This window comes from Trachurus japonicus, chromosome 13 (genome assembly GCF_045865225.1).
Source record: "Trachurus japonicus isolate A0001 chromosome 13, Traja_1.0".
NCBI lineage: Eukaryota > Metazoa > Chordata > Actinopteri > Carangiformes > Carangidae > Trachurus > Trachurus japonicus.
The window spans coordinates 14,017,949-14,037,402 of record NC_140919.1 but is presented as its reverse complement, the minus strand read 5'-3'; the positions used below and the strand labels follow the sequence as shown (position 1 = coordinate 14,037,402).

At 40.8% G+C, this 19,454-nt stretch overlaps 1 protein-coding gene across 1 annotated transcript; it reads left to right on the top strand.

Annotated features, from left to right (window-relative positions):
- The first annotated feature begins 1,343 nt into the window (after positions 1-1,343).
- On the top strand, positions 1,344-18,408 carry mpzl3 (myelin protein zero-like 3). The gene is made up of 6 exons (XM_085794890.1): positions 1,344-1,621; positions 5,174-5,340; positions 10,662-10,875; positions 15,158-15,314; positions 16,720-16,789; positions 17,088-18,408. The coding sequence occupies exons 1-6, from the start codon at positions 1,552-1,554 to the stop codon at positions 17,166-17,168; spliced, it is 759 nt and encodes a 252-aa protein (XP_085651016.1). The 5' UTR covers positions 1,344-1,551; the 3' UTR covers positions 17,169-18,408.
- Positions 18,409-19,454: the final 1,046 nt, after the last annotated feature.

The window sequence follows — 19,454 nt, the reverse complement described above, 5'->3', positions numbered from 1 at the left end:
CTCCAGACAAGGATGCTGTTTCATTTTAATGGATTCATTAACTCTTGCGAGGCTGCAAATTAGTTTGTTCAGTACAAATTGCTAATTTTTTTTTCTGCACACACTGCAGGGAATTATTTGCTTTGAATCTTTTGCTTGAATTGTGACTTAAATCCCTAATAAAATATCCAGCTGTGTACAGTAGTCTGTAATTCTGTCAAACATTGAATTACATTATGGCTACAGCTGATACATACAGCAAGCTGTGTATTATACTGGGAGCAAGGCCCTGGATATAATAGAGGATCCTGCTCTCATTCGATATCCTCTGATGTGTGGTGAAATGAAATGAGGTTATGCAACATGATTATAGCATTTCTGCTGTCAGAGTTGAGGAAGCGCTCCTGGCAGGCCAGATGGATGTAGGGATGTAACTGACAATCCAGACCAAGAGAGAGAGAAAGAAAAGAAAAGAAAAGAAAAGGATATAAATAAACTTCAAAAGGATTCTGTATAAACATGTAGTGGAGAGATGAAGCATTACACCAGAGTGAGACTGAACGAGAAATGGCAAGAAAAACAAATACGTTCTCCCATTAGGGATAATTACAACAGTAAAGACAAGAGATCAGGGACAGGGATAGTGGTAATGTGCCTAGAAATAGCAGGGGAGTCCCACCAGAGCGTCCATGGTTTTTATACAGAAGCTGGAACGGGAGATAACGACGGACAGACTGGGCCTCGGGCCTCCACACAAGTGGGTTCATGTGAGGGGACGGAGATGGGATGGGACAGCAGAATATATTGTATTTTTTGGATATGGTTTTTCACTTAAGCTCAGTCCACGTCTGTTTTTTGTTTTTTTTTAAAGGGAGAATGAGCTTACAACCAAAATCCATCTGGAAGGTCTGTTCTTTAGTGGGGGAAACTGTATTAACAGGTCCCACTTTGTTACTGCAGCAGAAACATGGTGAATCACTATTTTCTGATATAATCCAAAACAGTAATATCTATTTAAATAGGCTATTATTATTATTATTGAATGGAAAAACTAATAATGAACAACACCTCAAATCAACATCATGGCCGGATTCAACATTTACTCACAACAAAAAAAGTGAATTAACTGAAACTTACAGTAGGCTACACACCTGTCCAAAAATTACATCATTGTGTTTTATTTTGAAAAAAATCTCTTTCTAATGTTACACTATTTACAGAAGGGATAATTACACAGTTGAGAGTCACTACATTGGTAAAAGTGTCACAAGTTTTTATTGTAGCTTTTTATTTTATTTTATTTTATTACCAGGGTGTCTCACTTCCTTCACCTTATCTGTAACGTTATGTGTAGTTTTACTCCCAGAGGTCCAGCGGCGCCACTTCCTGATACACCTGTTTGTCAGGTAGGACAGTCAAGTCAGTCCACAGTCCTTCGTCTGCGGGCGCAGCGGAGAAACTGAGTCATGAAGAGATAATGGACGGAATGTTACAGAGGCTTTGACGCAACATTTTTTGTGTATTTTTTTTTTTGTATCGCCTCTCGAGTGAACCCGATACAACGGAGTAAAAATGCGTCGACTTGGCCGGCGGAACATCGCTCTGAATGTGGTTTTGCTGCTGTATCTGCTCGGGTGTTTGGGTGAGTAAACAGGCCCGGGGAGCTCGGCGGTAGGATACATGTCACGGTGTTTTTACAACACGAGTTTTAACTGTGCGCACCTTTAGTTGAATGTCTGCGTACTTTTCCATTTGGTCGACTTCAGCTTTTTTTTTAAACCCACACGCTTAGTTTTCATAAAAGTTCAAGAAAAGGTCGAGTTTTATAGAAATAAAGTCTGTAGCCGTGTAAACAACATCTATCGCCATTTTAAAACGGCTCTTGTTTGACTTTTCGGTGGTAAACTGAAGCAGACAACCCACACCGGTGGAAAAAAAACAAAAAAACACATGGTGCCAATCTCGTGCACTTTGCACTACATCTTTGGGCACACACAGCAAATCTATACTTCACGTGAAAATATGCCTGGTTAGCACAAATATGAAGTTGTTGTGAGCTTTATAAGTCTCATTATCTGCCAGTGAAGTTGCTTTAGTGTTTGTAGGAAGGAGCCAAAATAGCACATAGGAGTCAAGTAGTTGCCAATGGATTCAGCAGGAACAGCCCATAACAAGACAGGACAGTGTTAAAAGCCAGCCAGGGCTTGGATGGACCCTGACAACTGGTATGCAGAAAGTGAGGAGCTCTGTCTTTCTGCCAAGTACATCACAAACATGGTTCTAGTCTGTGGGCAGCTCTGTTTGTTTCTCTTCTTGTATTGGAGGAATATCAATGAGAGATAAATACAGTAAAGGCAGCTGAGAGGTAGATGTTATCCGTGGGGTCACCTTGTTTCTTTTGTCCCACAGGTGTTGGACCAGGACAGTGGGCCTCTGTGGTCTCTGCAACATGAGACTATAGGGACAGATAAGAACTATAATACTTTGTCTTTATGAGAAAAAATAAGAAAATACTTGAATTTGTCATATGTTTTTCAGCAAGAGCGTTTTTATTCATTCAGGGCAGAACAGGACTACATAGTGTTGTCTTCCTCTATAGTCTAATTATTCAGGCATCTGCTTGTTTGGGAAAATAAAAACGGTGCTGATGAGCTGCCAACTTCCCAATAACACCACTAATTGCTTGATTGTCAGCATCCATCCTGTCTTTAAAGTTCAAGAGTGGTGCAGCTTTTCAAGGCCCCTCAGCTTGATTTCCTCCCCTCTTTATGAAGTGATAGCTGTGTTCGTGCTCGCCTAGGGGACTTTTTTTTTCTCCCCCGTTTTTGTAGATGATCCAGGCTCTGATAGTGTGGTAATGATAATTCTCACACAACTTACTGTAAGATAAACTTTGTCCTCATCATAGCTGTTGGGGTCTTTGATGGAATCAGTGTCGGTTGTCATATCAGACCCAAGATCGGATACATCCGCTGATTGCCAGGGTTATCTTTCTCAATGCTCGGTCCCCGGGGGAAAGTCGGTTTGCGGCCTTTGCTTTGAAATGGAGAAGGATGCTGCTTTCATTTGTGGTGTGTGTGTGTGAAAGATGGGATGTTGGCTTTTTTCCCCCATACAAGTATCACCTTTAAGGCCAGGAGGGCAGTGGTACATATGATGATAAAGATTATTATAATCAGTTGGTGAGTTGCTGCGATAATGTTTCAGCCTCAAAACTATTGGATGGATAGCTCTGAAATTTGCTTCATCTATTCAAGGTCCCCTGATAATTAATCCCAATGTCTTAATACTTCTCATGTAGCACCAACAACTTCAAGTTTTAACTTGTTCATTGAAAAAAACAGACTTTTACGGCTCACAGGATCCTGATCCCCTGACTTCTCCCTCTAATGCCACCATGAGGTTCACGTCTTTGCTGTTGAGTGAAATATCTTGAAAATCCTTGAGTATCGTATGGATTATCATGGAATTTGCTCTGGGTGTTGGAAGTTTCCCGCAGGATGAATTGTGTTGACTTTTGTCACACCCCGGCTTCTCAGGTAGAGAGCCACTATGAGGTCAGAGTTTCATTTTATACTCATACTCACAAAGCTTAAGCCATTGTCATTGGTCTACTTAACGTTCAGTGCTTTTATTATATCCTTTAGGAGATTAGTGGTATGGTAACATCATGCTAAGTTAAGAATTGTTAACATGGTAAACAAGCTAGATCTCAACATGTCAGCATTAAAACTTTGAGCATATTATGTTGATTTGAGTACAGTATGTCTGATAACTATCGGTACATATAATGGTCGACTCGATAATTATCAGCAAAATACACAGATAAGTCGGATAATTAGCCTACACTTTTTGCCGATCACTAGAGCCAATTAAAATTAGCCAAAGTTGTCTTGATTTTGATAATTTTCCCACTAAGATGATTTGAAACATGAATAAATGTTGTTTTTGAAGAGTCACAACTGTTCTTGTTTTTGTTACAGTAGTGATGTTGGTTATTTTATTTTGTTAAAGGGATAGTTCACCCTAGAATGATATTTCGCTCATTATCTACTCACCCTCATGTTGACTAAGGGCTGGAAGAAGTTTCAGATTCCTCCGTGGCTTCTCTGAGTTACAGGGGGTCTCGGCATAGCAGTGCATGTCCATATAACGGTTGCAAAGGGACACCGGAGCTCTTCGTAAAAAAACACACACAAAAAAACATCCAAATACCTCCATGCTGCTCGTATGTAATGTCCGTCTTGTGCTGAAGCCCCAAATTGCGTAATTGTCCCGAAAAAAATTAAATAAGTCTATATTTTAAGCTTGTTTGTAGCGGAAGCTTCTCGAAGCTCCTCTTCCTGGTCCGTCCAAATCTCGCGTGATTTGCGCCGGCGTCAGCATGCATCAGTGCGGTTACTGCGAATCACGCCCTCAGGTGTGTGTAGGCTACAGTAGGCTACTATAAAAAATGTTATAGGTATCAGTGTTGGATATGAGAAGCTGGAAGTTATTGGTTATCGTGCATCCCTAATGTTGATATTAGCATTCATAGTCATAGCACCTTTAAAGTGTAGTGTCACAGAGCTGCTAGCATTGTGGTCCTCTCATTTCCATCCGGTCTGATTTTAGTCGTCATGGCCTGAATAACCTTTCCAATATTTACTCTCTACTTGTGTGAAGCGGTTTGTTTGTACTGTAAAAGAAGCCGTCAGTGCGGACTAGCGAGCTCTCAAACATCAAGCACCGCTGCAGAGACTGTTGCCCTGGCTGGCCTCCCCTTGGCGTTCTGGAAGAAGAGATGTGATGTGATGATGAAAAAACATCTTGCATGAGAGACAGGGACACAACTTCATCTGAAGTCGAAGGTCCCTGACAGACAGATGTGTATAGAAAGCCTGTCAAACACAACAGCACTGGCTGCTGAGAAACTTGTATCAGAAGGATGTCACTCAGTTCAGTGTCAACAACACGGAGGGATTTCCTACACTCAAACTTTAATGTTGCAGCATTTCGTAAACACAGTTTTTTTTTATTTTTTTTTTTTTACAATTTTTCTCACAGTAAAATGTCATGCATAGGCGTCTTCCTTTAGTTTTTCATTGTCTGCCTCCACCACACCCTCTTCTCCAACATGTAAAACTGCACATATCATGTTTCACCTGTCGCTCTCATCTCATCCCTGACCTCCTTTCTACCATTTCACTTCCAGCCCCTTCTCCAGTCTCCTCCATCTCAGTGAGCTCTCCACCAGAGGTCCATGCATCTAAAGGGGAAACCGTCTCACTGTCCTGCACCTTCACCTCCACCAGTCGGCCCACCAGTAAGATGAGCGTGGACTGGTCCTACAGGCCCCCGAGTGGAGGCCCACCACAGACAGTGAGTACTGTACGCCTCTATCATACATACTAAAGGTCATATTATAAGACGCTGTTGCTGCAGATGTAGTAATTAACATGTACAGTATGTCTGCACTTGCTGTCCAATTTGGGCAGAGCACTCTCCTTAAAATGCACGTATTGACTTGCCCTTGGATTTGAGTTATTCACCTACACTTTATCAGGTGAATGTACAGGAGAACAGAGAAACACATGCTGTGCAGTGAACAGGCTGAATGCTGATGTTGTGCAATTTCAAAACAAACAGCAACGTTGCTGTTTGGAAGTATTGCTCTTTTGGTATTCCTGTTGTTGGGTTTGGTTTGACAAAAACTGTATTAAGTACTTTGTGCTATGCTTTTTGCACTAGTAGCTGAAATGACTACTTGACGAATTAGTTCACAAAAAATTAAATTCAGTCATTATTGACTCACCCTCATGAATGAATGCTTTGGAGTAGTTTTTTATTCCTCAAAGTGCATCTGGAGACCCGGGAGGCCGGTTCGTAGTCCAGCGAAATCTTTCTATTAGAGTCAATAACGCCCGACACAAAAACGTCCATAAAACTACACAAAAACCCTCTAATATTCCTCCATACTGCTCGTCTGCTGCAATCCAAGCATCCTGAAGGGATATAGTCCAGAGTTTACCCGAGACTACGTCATTTAGGACATTTTTACAGCCTAAACAGACCTGTATTGCGCTCTGACGTTCACATGCGTGAATGTGAGAGCACGCCCCAGGCAAATTCAATACAGGACTGTTTAGGCTGTAAAAATGTCCTAAATGACGTTGTTTCGAGTAAATTCGAACTATAGTTCGAGGGAATTTCATTTTTTGGTGAACTATTCCTTTAATGAGTTCTTGGAAACTGAGGGGGACAGTTTGTGTTATTTATGATATTTGTTTTCAGTTGTATCCATTTTTTTCTATCTGTCAATTTCCTTGATGGGTTAGTTTTCCCATAAATCCATGTATGGCTGCAACATATTTTAAGAATCCTTGGATTCTCCCTGGACATTTTTCCACTTTCAAAAAGCTTTAAAGTCCATTTAGCCGCTGACTGCTTTTTTTTTTTTTCCCTAGAGCACAGCTATTATGTAATTGGCATGTAGATAACAGAGCTCCACCATCTTTTCCCTCTCACTCCTTTAATAGCATGCAGTGTGAAAAACACCAAGTAAACAGATCCGGGATGTTTTGATTGAACACATGAAAGATATAAGGAGTTAAGTTTTCCTCACTTGGTTGTCAGGTATATAATGTGTGGGCCTTTTGACAGTTTATCATCTAGATAATCAGCAAACAGTCTTTATTTGCAGCCTTAAAAAGGATAATGAACTTCATTTGACTTCCCTCCCTCACTCTCACTTTGCATTCTACACCATGTTGATTTATCTCGATTTTTCTGAACCTACATGCACAGCTGTGATTGTAAAACATAGCCTGAAGCAAACTCGGGTCAACATCAGTTAATGTAGATGCTGTGTGTGTGCGTGTGTGTGTGTGCGTGTCGATAGGTTTGATTTACCAGCATCACTGCAGTGAGAATCTTTAGTCACCTTCCCACTCAGCTTTTGTGTCTTTGGGAAGGTTGAGGTTCTCCCCAGGAAATCCTGGCTGGTTAGCTAGCTGCCTTAATACCTCTTCCTTCCTCTCTGGTGGTATGGTGGTCTTGTTTGAAATGCGTTGAGATGTACTGTATCCATCCCAACCCATTACTGCACTCAGTCCTCTAACCCCACACACTCTGGGTTCAGTTTCCAGTGACCAATCCACTAAAGATCCACCACATAATTTAAGCAGCTCCATTTGGACTTGAGGAGACCCATCAAGTGTGGTTCTGTCAAATTGCATTTGGAGCATGGGAATCCATAGTGTGGTAGCTGCAACCCTATACACCACCATTTCCTATAGGAGCTGTCAGACCTTAAGTGGAAGCTAATGTTTTGTGGCTCCAGTCTTATGGAGTGCTGTTGGTTTGGTCATTAAGATACTGTAGTTGTCTGGTCTCAAAGTGTGCAGCGAGGGAGGAGATGGAGGTGGAGACTTGAAAACGACTTGGTCTTAGTGTGTGTATGCACGTGCATAGCAGTCAGCAGATATTACCAGCAGGTATTACCTCACAATCTCTTTACTGCTATAGTAAAAAGGTGTGTCAGCAAGGAAAAGCCTCACCCGTGTCTGTGTTTCCATCCACCCAGCTCAGCTAGTTTGTTCTTTTAGTCTTTTTCTTTTTCTTTTTTTTCTTATCACAGATAAATAATGTGTGGCATTTTCCTGATACATAAATGAAACCAAGTCTGGAAGTTTCTTATTTCAATTTCCTAAACCTTCATTTACTTTCCATCCAATTTCATTAGCAGCTTTTGGCTGGTGTATTGGCCTGTGTGTTCCCTCGCTCGTATATCACACTGGGAGAGAACCATGAATAAGCATGTGAAAAGCTCCATCAGAAAATATAATTTTGCTGCCAAAGCTTTAGTGTCAATCTGAATTGCTGCAGTGCTTCAGTGACTTGCATAATTACCTCAGTCCTGATGAGAATTAATTTCGTAGATTGGAATAGAGGAGAGGCCGAATGTTCAATCAAATATCAGTGGAAGCTGAGGGTTAATTGGAGGATTTGGCAATCGAATTCTGCTGAATAATGATAAAAAATAAATCTATTATAGACTGAATTATCTGAAATTTCAGTGAGATGCTGTTGTTCAGTTTGCCAGTGGGAGCCTTTGTCTATTACGTCTCAGATTATGTATTACAGGTGGCCTCGGTTTTAAAACAGTCTCACAACTCTTGGATGTATTTCAGCATTTGTCATGAGTTTTAAAAAGCCCACTGAGGCCAGTGTTTGTTTGCAGACTGAGCAGTCTCTTACACAGTCATCGACTTGAAGCTGCTCTCTCGTAGGCTGAGCAGGGAGATGACTGTCTGACTTTTATCACTGCCAGCTCTACACTACAATCAGTGTCTCAGAAATATGCAGATATACACACACACACACACACACACACACACACACACACAGCTGTAAATCCATAAAGTCTTATCAGACGCAGCAATTGTTCAAACGATTCTGTGTTTGCTTATGTTTTTTTTTTGTCTCAGTTTATTGGGGCGATATCCAGAGTTATCCTTATTGACATTAATGTTTATAGAGTGCAAACATTAAGGCCGTAAATATACTCACCAGGCACACATACATTTATGCATGATCTTGATTTAGACTTCTTCCCGATGTAATAAATATAGTTCGAGGGAACGCTCGCACACATCTCAGTTTTTGCACAGAACATTTTTACTCCCTGTATCCTCTGGCAAGTTTTCCATATTTTTTTCCAGGTTTTTACATGCAGTTGTTCTTATAATATATTACAGATCTGTCTAGGATTAATATCATTATAAGTTTCTCTATTATCATGTTTCCATTGCGACTTCTTTACATTTGTGTGATCCTCATGTTTCTCTGTAATTGCAGACTTTTCTCACACATCATGCATGATTTGTATAGATGTATTTTGCTGTATATAGATGGATTCACACCGTATGGTAATCTGGTAATGCAGACAGATGTTATTATTCATCCTGCACTCAGTGGAAACATCCTGACGTGTGATATTCTCCTGAATCATTTATTGTGTGGCTTTAAAAAAAAAAAAACTATATTGACTTGAATAGTTTGTCTGGTTTCTGCTGCTTTCACAATATTGCCAAAAGAAAATGTGAATCTGCTGTTTTGTAATAGGAGTGAATGCATCATATATGGCACAAACTGTTCATGGTTGTGGATTTGCAAACGTCTAGAACCATTTAGTAGACTAAAAGTGGTGGTGACAGGGGCATTGCTATAATTTAAGCTGATTTTCTTATCTTATCTTCGGAGGTGGATGAATTGGCAGGATGCAGAAACATCCATTTGGGATTGTAGAAGAAATCTATAACCCTCTTCTGCTCTGCTCTCGGAGTAGATATGAAGGCCATTCAAGCTCTGATGTTATCCTGCAAAGAATCTAAAAGCCTCTCGATGTCTTCGTGTTCCCCGTTCCACTCAGCCAGCGCAGGACTAAGACGGAGCTGGGAAGAGTAATGACTGGCCGCTCATATTACACAAGCACTTACTAACATGTGTTTCTTAAGCATAATGAAAGGCTTTGGGTTTTATCCGTCTCAACCATTCAAGTCGATGTAGTTCCACACAGTTCATACTTCATACTTCACTCTACTGCAAATTCAAAGCTCTGCAGACCAGAGTTTTGCATTCATTCATATTGGTATGTAAATAAACAGTAGTCGAGCCCTGACTGAACCCAGGGATTGCTTCACTTTTTTTCTCGTTGATTCCCTCCAGCTTGCTTTTTCCTCCAGCTTTCATAAAAATGAAGTTGTATAGAAGGTAAACAAAGGGCAAAATAACAGCATGAACTAAAACCAATAAGATTTAATTGAATTTCCCTTCTCTGGGATTAATAAAGTTCTTTCAATTCAATTCAACTCAACTCAACTCAAAGAGAAGATGTGACATCTTTATTCCTTTTCCTCCTCCCTGCATCACTGATGATGACTTGTTCCTGTTTGTGTTGATGTGTTTTCTCCTGTTGCTTCTTGTGACTAATCTGGGAGTCACAAAACTCATTAAAACACAAACTCTCCTTTCTTTGTTTACTCTGTGAAAAACATATACTGTTTGTGGTAGCTCCACTTTTTCATTCCCCCTTCTCTCCACCCACACAACCGGGATGTGTTGGTTTGGAGAGGTCTGGGTCAGCTTGATGTGGGAGTAATGAAGGGATGGAGTTGTTGTTGTTGAAAACAGACTGATCTGCTCAACCTAAAGGTGGAAGTAAAGTTTCTGACTCACATTTCTCTCTCTGTGTTTAGGCACACACATGAATTTCTTTTGGCTTTTGCTTGGTCAGATTTTATTCATATTTCTTTGCCTAAACACACAGAGCCCCCCTCATGCTGTTATTGACAATATTGCCAAAAGAAAAGCCACCACCACCTGTTGTGCTAGACTCTTTCCTTCAGGCAGAAAAATACTAATTTAAATTTAGGAGTGATTATTCTTAGATCATGCAAGAGAGCTGATCATTAATTAAAATGATTCAGGTTGCTGCATTTCTATACATGTCTGAACAGCGACAGATGTTGTGTGTGAAACGCTCAATGCATCGTTATGCATTAATCAGCCAGTCCAGTTGTGTTAGTCATAGATGTGAATAACAACAATGAATGGCAAATGTTACACCCTTGCTGAGGGCACACTCCCGTCTTATTTCATACCAGTCAAATTTATTTTCATCCTCTCTCCTCTCCTTCCAGTTTTTCCACTTCTCCTCGCGGGCATTCCCGCCGCTCGAGGGTCAGTTCGCGGGTCGTATCCAGTGGCAGGGAAGCCCAGCTCGTGGGGAAGCCTCCATCTCTCTCATCAACGCCACTCTGCACGATAATGGGACCTTCACATGCTCAGTCAGAAATCCTCCTGACGTCCACGGGTCCCCGAATTCACACACTGTTCTCACCGTCACACCAAAGGGTAAGATGGCACAGATACACACACACACACACTGCAGAGGAGGTTTGCCCGTACCTGTACCTGTATGTTGATTTGTTTGTGTGATTACACAAAAAGCACAGAACCAGTTTGCACCGGTCTTGATGGAGGGATGGGCCAGTTATTTAACTTCGCCAGTCAGGTGAAATAGTGCAGATCTCATCATGTACACATGAGCTGCTCAGGAAATAATAACTTTTGGATATTGATGTACAAAAAGAAGTCCATTTCCTACTTCCTTTTATTTTCCAGTTATAAAAGCCAGGCAACAAGTGTTGAATTGTTTGACTAAGGCTGAGGTACATGGTCTACTGATGCCATTCTAGTTTGACCAAAAAAAACCATTGTAATTTAACTTCCTGCAGCGTCTTTAAAGGGATAATTCAACATTTTGGCAAACTGGCCCATTGCCATAATTCCTATAGTCATAGCAGTAGGTTCGTTACCTTTAATTGTCGGTGCAAGCTATTTTTAGAACGGCAGAGCAGAGCCGTGAGCTGCTCAGAGCTACGCTACGGAGGCTCATGGGATTTCTTGGTTTCCCTCATCAAACTCATCAAATACACAATCCAACAACTCCAAAACGCTCTGGTGGACAAGTTGTGACCTGCACATTCACCAGACTATGAGATAATAACAGAACGTCACGAAATAGAGTTGTTTTCGAGGTAAATTCATGCAAAACTTGCATGAATTGTACAAATGAGCTGCTCAGGTATTAACTTTTGGATATTGATGCACAAAAAGAAGCCAATTTCCTACTTCCTTTTATTTTCCAGTTATAAAAGCCAGACAGACAAGTGTTGTATTGTTTGATTAAGGCTGAGGTATACGCTCTACTGATGCCATTCTAGTTTGACCATGTAAAAAAACATTGTAATTTAACTTCCTTTAGCATCTTTAAAACTTTACACACTTGAATCTGTGCAAAGTATCTGGACTCCTCTGACATACTCCAGATACACTTATTTATCTCTGAAACCTGCTTCATGTTTGTCCTGAATTCACCTCAGGTGTCTCGATCTGGATTTTCCCACATTTAATTGTGTGCTGTTTATAAGCAGAGACAGGGCTGGGGGTGAGGGATGGGAGAAGTTTCCACTGCCTGCCACATATATTTTGCAGCAGACTAATCCAAACATCTCGTTAGTGTTTGTATAAGGCTGTCATGATGTTAGCTTTATTGACTCGTACACATTTGCCTGCCTCTGCCGTCAGCGAAGTGGATGGTTGGAGGCAGGGAAGTAGTGGTAACTCATTAGATCTAAATGACGTACTTCTACCCACTGGTGTAAATAATTGTGATGGTTCTCATACTAAAAATAAACTAAACTGTAGTAACATTAATGAAGACCAGGGGCACTTTAAAGCAATAGTTTTACATTTTGGGAACAAATGTACTCGTCATTCGTCCAGGGACAAGATCGATGCCACCTCCACATCTGTGCAGTAAATAAACTGAAGCACCCACCAGCTCTGCCAAAGCTCGCTGACGTGTTATATCACTAGTTCCAGCCCAAGACACACAACACCATGTATTACAGTAAATTGTTGTACTGTCCAGTTTTTGTAGAGATTAAAAAGGAATAGTTCAACATTTTGGCAAATTGACCCATTGCCATAATCCCGATAGTCTTTTTAGGAGTAGGTTCGTTACCTTTAATTGTCGGTGCAAGCTATTTTTAGAACGGCGAAGCAGAGCCGCGAGCTGCTCAGAGCTACGCTACGGAGGCTAATGGGATTTCTTGGTTTCTCTCATCAAACTCATTAAATACACAATCCAACAACTCCAAAATGCTCTTGTGGACAAGTTGTGACCTGCACATTCACCACGCTATGAGATAATAACAGAACGTTACGAGAGAGAGTTCTTTTAGAGGTAAATTCATGCAAAACCGCTGATGCACGTTCCCGTTTGGGGCAGTTTTTCGGCAAGCAGTCTCTCTATTTGCCTCGAAAACAACTCTATCTCGTAAGGTTCTGTTATTATCTCATAGCGTGGTGTAGGGCTGCCACGATTAGTCGACTAGTCACGACTACGTCGACTATTAAAATCGTCGACAACTAATTTAATAGTCGATGCGTCGTATTTTTATTTTTTTTTAATTTTGTTTTTCTCTCAAAACTGCTGGGGCACCTTCCACACACGCACCCGCCGCCGCAGCCGCCCACCACACACACACAAGTGCACTCACTCACTCAAGGTGAGTTTACAGGTGTTCTCTCTCTTTTCTCTCTCTACCTGTCTTGTCCCTCATCAAGCGGCACCGGTGTAACCCCCCGCCCGCCCCCCCGGCGCCGCCGCCGCCGCCGCCACCGCCGCCACCGCTGCTCCCCTCTCTCTCTCTCTCTCTCTCTCTCTCTCTCTCTGTCATTTTAAATGAGAAGCGCTACTAGGAGCGGTACCGCCGCTCCATCGTTTTAAATCACGGACTGAAAAACAGCCGTTCGTCATTTAAAAATAAAACCGCGGACTTTGAGACTCTGTGTTGGAGAATACTAGAACGTTACCGCGTCCGGTCACAGCGTCCTGGTCACGTAATGAGCGCTCATCTTAACGAGCAAGTCTTCTCTCCCGGCGTAAAACTACGTCAATATTTCCCGGTAGCTTCTCATCACAGTCCACACCTTGCAGAGTTTGAGCTGCACCTCAGTTTCACTTGTTTTCATTTGACAGTTTCACACAGAACTTTCTGTTGAGTCTTTCTATGTTTCTCCTGTGACAGTAAAAAGGGAACATTTACATTTTTTCAGACAAGACGATTGTCTTATAAACTATTCGATTTTTTTAACAGAACGACTCCTATTATTTACAATGAGCACAAGTTATATTTGATTGATAGGCCTACCAAAACTTTATTATTGTGAACAATTCCTTAGTTTCAGGTGTCCACCTCATTTTATTTAAATGTAGCTATGTTTAATGCTAGAGACAAATGAAAGAAAGACAAAAAACCTTTAAGTATTTATTTTGGTGTTGTTTAGGCCAGTGCTTTATCCTTATTTTACTCAGCTGTTTGCACTTTATGCTGCAGTTAAAGCTGCATATTTCATTAAAAGTTTAATGAACTACCATCTTAATTGTCTTTATTTTTAGTTAGCATATACCTTAAACACTTCAAGCTGAAAGCTAATGATGGTATATAAGAGCAGCTGCATGCTGGTGCGATAAGCTGTATGTTTTACATTCAATTTACGTATGATCCGATTAGTCGACTAATCGAAAAAAATAGTCGGTGACTAGTCGACTATCAAAATAATCGTTTGTGGCAGCCCTAGCGTGGTGAATGTACAGGTCACAACTTGTCCACCAGAGCATTTTGGAGTTGTTGGATTGTGTATTTGATGAGTTTGATGAGGGAAACCAAGAAATCCCATGAGCCCCCGTAGCGTAGCTCTGAGCAGCTCACGGCTCTGCTCCGCCGTTCTAAAAATAGCTTACCCCGACAAGGTAACAAACCTACTGCTAAGATTATAGGGATTATGGCAATGGGCCACTTTGCCAAAATGTCGAACTATCCCTAACTAACACTAAATGTGTTGATTAGAGGTGGTACTTTTTTTTTTACAGAGCTAAGCTAGCTGTTTCCCCTTGTTTCCAGTCTTTGTGCTAAGCTAACTAACTGCATATTGACTGTGCAGGTATCAAATTGTATCAACATCATCTCGTTCTCTGTAAGAAAGCAAAAAGCGTATTTGTCTGAATTTGTAACAGTTCAGTCACGTACTACAAGACTCAAAAACATTTTCTTTCCCTAAGATAGGCTATTAAACTAATGACCAAGGCCTGAGCCCCTGAACCCCCCCCCTCACTCTGAGGACGATTACTAATCTAAACTCTCTGAAGCCGTGTACCTTCAGACTGTTTTAATCGTTCACATATGGCCTGTTACAACAAAGTATTGCCGCTGTTTGCTGTGTTTGCACTTTATTGCTCTTATTGATCGTCCTAATATGTTTTATGTTTTAAATTGTTGAACAATTGTATTGTTTTAAAAGGTTTTATGCCACTGGGAGCACAAGTTATTTTCTTTCTTTTCTTTTCGTGTATGATGTGTATTTTATTTAACCTTTATTTATACAGATATGAAAGACAGGGTCTGATTTCCACGGGAGACCTCTTTCAGACACAATGAGTAATCAATAATCAATCAATATGATGTCTGTGTAATGGGTGTTTTGCAGGAAGTCTAACTTCTTATGTATGTGTGGTCATAAACAGCTTGTTAACATGAGTCTGTCTGACCTCCCCCCCCGCCAACAGCCCCAAGCATTCGCTTCTCTGATGTTGCGGTCCTCCTCGCTTTCATCCTCATGCCCTCCACTGTCATCACCCTCATCCTGATTGGACGGATGTTCTGCCCCAAGAAACGACAGAACCAATCGAAGAGCTACAGATCACCCATAGAGGTCACAGAGGGGTGAGTAGATCTACCCGACCAATCACTGCCGTGGGTCTTCGGGGGTCAGTGCAGCCTTTGATCGTTATAGATGAGCCTCCAGATTCATTTGTTGAAGGTTAAATAAGAATCTAAATTTGAGGCAGGGGGGTTCGATTCCCCCGAGGAAGAAAGGGTCTGTGAATCAGCGAGACGTCCGACTCTGGTCTGAGATTAGCTCGTCTACAGGCAGGTTTATTGTGTAGTGGAGTGAAGTCACACAGGAGCTGGTATTTGCTCTTTGGACTGGAGCAATATATATAAATGGACAAGGTTTCACTCCTCTGTAATACGTGTGGAAATAGATTGCATAATTTACCTTGATAGGATTATATAACCAATGAGCAGCCACTCAAGTTCACTTTGACTCATTGTCTTGACATGCGGCATTACTTTTCTGAATACTTCAGGTTCAGCATTACCAGCCTCTACACAGTTAGAGGACCCTTTAAGATGCATTCAAGTGTCTTCTTACAGCTGGAAACACACAGAAAACAAAAGAATAGTGGATTCTGGTTCAAGACTTAGATGAAAAGATTAATGTCAAGCTGTAATACATGTTTAGTAAAAGTACAACATATTTTTTTTTGTTTTTACATTTGTAAAGAGCCAGAGTGTCGGTTTCTCCATATTTCCAGCTAAGTGCTTATCTGTGTGCTGCTGGCTCTAGCTTCAACACAAACAGATGATTATTATAATCATTTTTTATTCCAATTACCATCTAGATGACTTTTGTATATTTATGAAATAAATACACAGCAATGAAAGAATTTATTTATTTACTGATTTTAAGACAAAGCAACCTGAGCTGCACCATGGTCCCAGTCTGACTGGTCAGGGTCAAATCTGGACTCACTGAGCTACAGCAGTGAAGACGTCATGGTGCATGAATGTGTGCAACAAACTCAAGTGTAAACACACACACACAGTCAGTATTACAAGCTATGGCTCCAAAAACAGTTTGAAGTTGAAATGTTCTTTCCAGATTTTGCCTACTTGTACTGTACATGTATGTTTCTACTGTTTGTAGTGTTGAATGTAGTTTAATGAAATACATGAGTTCAAACATGAAAATTTCAGTCAGAATCAACATTATTTGTCATTTCCAACTCTCTTTGCCTACATGGAAGTGAGACATCGTTCTTCATTGGTTAGGTGGGTTCAACACAAACACAATATGTGTGTGTAATGTATGTTGAAGTAGCTCATCCACTTGTCTACTGTCTTTTTTAAGTGCTGTGTATATTTTAACTTATTGTTGTGTTGCTCATATGACACTCTCCTCCTTCACGCCTATGAAGCATGTAAACACGGTCAAAATGCTTTGTCGCTGTGCCATTTATTGTCATTACTGACCATCTTTTGTTGTCCATGCTGCATCCATCAGAGAGGAGTACGGCGTCCACTCACCGGGGGCCAAAGTAAAGAGGGCCACATGCTGTGACCTATATTTCACGGTACAGTAAAGAATGTTTCGTTATAGCACAAAGCTTTTCCAACCCATAAATAACTAAATGAGACATGTCTGCCAGATCTGTTTCACATGTTTAATTTTATATGCCCTCTGAGTCTGACTACAGGACTTGATGGTTCATCAAATATTGATTTGTCCGATGTAGTTATTTTGTGTCTGGGTCTGTGCTGTATGTGTGTGTGTTTCCTATATATATATATATATATACAGTATTGTGTATGAGTCTGTGTGTGTAGTTTCACTTCTTCACTGTCTACCTTTCTGCTCCTCTGTGTATCCAGGACTCGGATGATGAAGAGGAGCATTACGACATGAAAAAGCTGCCTCCCACAGACGAAGGCTTCGCAGAGTCTCAGTGCTAAGAGTTCCCTGGTGGTCGGGGCGTGTAACTGCAACGTCTGGACCCACCTGGTGTCTGAAGAAACGGGAGGTACTCAGTGGAAATCACTGCTGGATTCATGTCTTCTGTGCCACAGTCAACCACTCACCCAGTCATTACATGGGAGGAAGGATTTGACTGCCCTCCCTTCCCCTCCTGTTTCTATTTCCAATCATGAGACAATCTGAATTGCTCATCACAAACACAAGTATGCCAAACATTTTATTTTGTCCATGAGATGCAAAAATTTCTAAAGGTTTCCCACGAACCACTTCACAGCGTTTACAAAACACACGGCTGTGCGACGTCCGAGGTATTAATTCCTCGATCTGAGAGCTTCCGGTTATGATGAAATATTGTGTGTTGTGTTTCCGCTGGTACCATCTTCAGGTACCGCCTGACCCGGTGCATGTAAACACACAGATAAGCACTACACATATATATATATATATTTTGTATAGCTTGATTTTTTGTTTTGTTTGTTTTACTTTCTTTATTGTGAAGGCTGATGTGAGATAGGTATGTTTTGTCTAATTTATTGCTTGTATCTGAGTGGTTGTATGAAACTTCCCTCTGTTGCGCTGAAGTGGAATATTTCTGTCATATTTGTTATATTTGGAGAAAGAAAATAAAAGGTTTGATTTGCAATATTAGTTGTGACCACTTTATAACATTTGTATATAAAAGTACAATTTATTTGAAATATTTTTTCTATATTACTATACCATTACTATGTCAGCTGTAGATGTGTCTGTCATTAGTCTTTGGAGATGTCTAGATGTGGTCCTTCATGGATGTAGACTGATTTATGTTTCTAAAATGTGTTTTTTTGCATAAATAAATAAATAAATCGTCAGTGGGTTAACGTGAGAATGAACACAACTTTTAAAAGCGAGGAATTTGTTAATCACATTAACGCATCTTCGTTAGCAAACACGAGACACTTTGTTAATGAAGCTGATTAGATAGCATGCGGCCACCACCATGTTCTCCTCCAGCTCTCTCTCTTTTGTTTGGTCTGTTGAACTATTCATGAATGGGTCTCTCTTCCACTATTCATGAACGTTCTTGAATATTCCTTTTAAAAACTCTGAGGATGGCTCTGGAGCCACACAGCTTCACTCGCAAATTGCGGCAGCATCTGTCTCATCTGCGCGGCCGTGGGACTTCGAGAGCCATGAAAAGACCTAATAAAAAGCCGCCAAATGGAACACACGGAAAAACGATAAGTCCTCATTCTGTCTCATTTCTTTTCTGTTTCTCATTCAGCTCATTCATGCCCTCTAGGTTTTAATAATTCACACACAGCTATGGTGAAACAATTATCATTCCTGCTTCATCTCAACTACCATGGCAACAACTTACTGATTTCAGATGAGGGGGAATAAATATTTAAAAAATTGATTGAAGAAAGAATGAACTGATAACTGGACATGATTTTCTGCATGTAGTGTGGATAATTCAGTTTTTTTTTCAAACACCCAAGCTGAAGGGTCGTAGTATTATCACGTCCCTGTAGTGTATCATTTGCACAGATTTTCCATTTCACTGGAGATGTGCTTATTCAGCTGCCAGGTATCGTTAGGCGATGAGTTGCAAATCACACCAAGTGTTAACAGTGAAATGCAAAACTCTCCTAGGAAGAGAAAGAGGCCAGACCCAGCAGGAAGTGGCCGGACCTCAAAACCAGCTCCACCCTCGACGTTGGAAATTCACGTCGTCCAGTGAGTTGAAACCGTGACGTCAGTGGTGTGCATCACACCTCGGTAAGTCTGGCATCACAATCAGATTATATCACTGCATGTTTGTTCTTGTGTTGGGTTTATCAGATTTTGAAGATATGCAGCAAGGACCAGTTTGTTCCTTACCTGGTAAAAAAAAAAAAAAAAAAGCTCCCATGAACAAGATTTCTATCAAATTTAATTCTGGTTTTACTTTTTAAATCAGTGGCCAAATGAAGGTTATCCACACACTTAATAAGTGCAATTTTCACTTTATTGTGCTAAGCTTTTAGTCAATCAGACCTGAATCAGAGCATGGACTTATTAAATCAGTGTCACGAGCAAAGCAGCACATACAGAGAGAGTTCACAAACTGTCCTTGCTAACACCTAAAAAGCACAAACCATTACCACAGAGTGTTAGAGAAATGGAGCAGTGGAAGTTATAATAACCATATAATGATATTATTGATTCAAATTTCCATATCATTTAGTCATCAGCAGTAGCAGTAGTGGAAAAAAACAATCCACTGTCTCCTGACTCAGTAA

Coding starts and splice junctions, on each gene's coding strand:
- mpzl3 (XM_085794890.1), top strand. CDS start 1,552: ATGCGTCGACTTGGCCGGCGGAACATCGCTCTGAATGTGGTTTTGCTG. Junction 1,622..5,173: donor GTATCTGCTCGGGTGTTTGG/GTGAGTAAACAG, acceptor TTTCACTTCCAG/CCCCTTCTCCAGTCTCCTCC. Junction 10,876..15,157: donor TCTCACCGTCACACCAAAGG/GTAAGATGGCAC, acceptor CCCCGCCAACAG/CCCCAAGCATTCGCTTCTCT.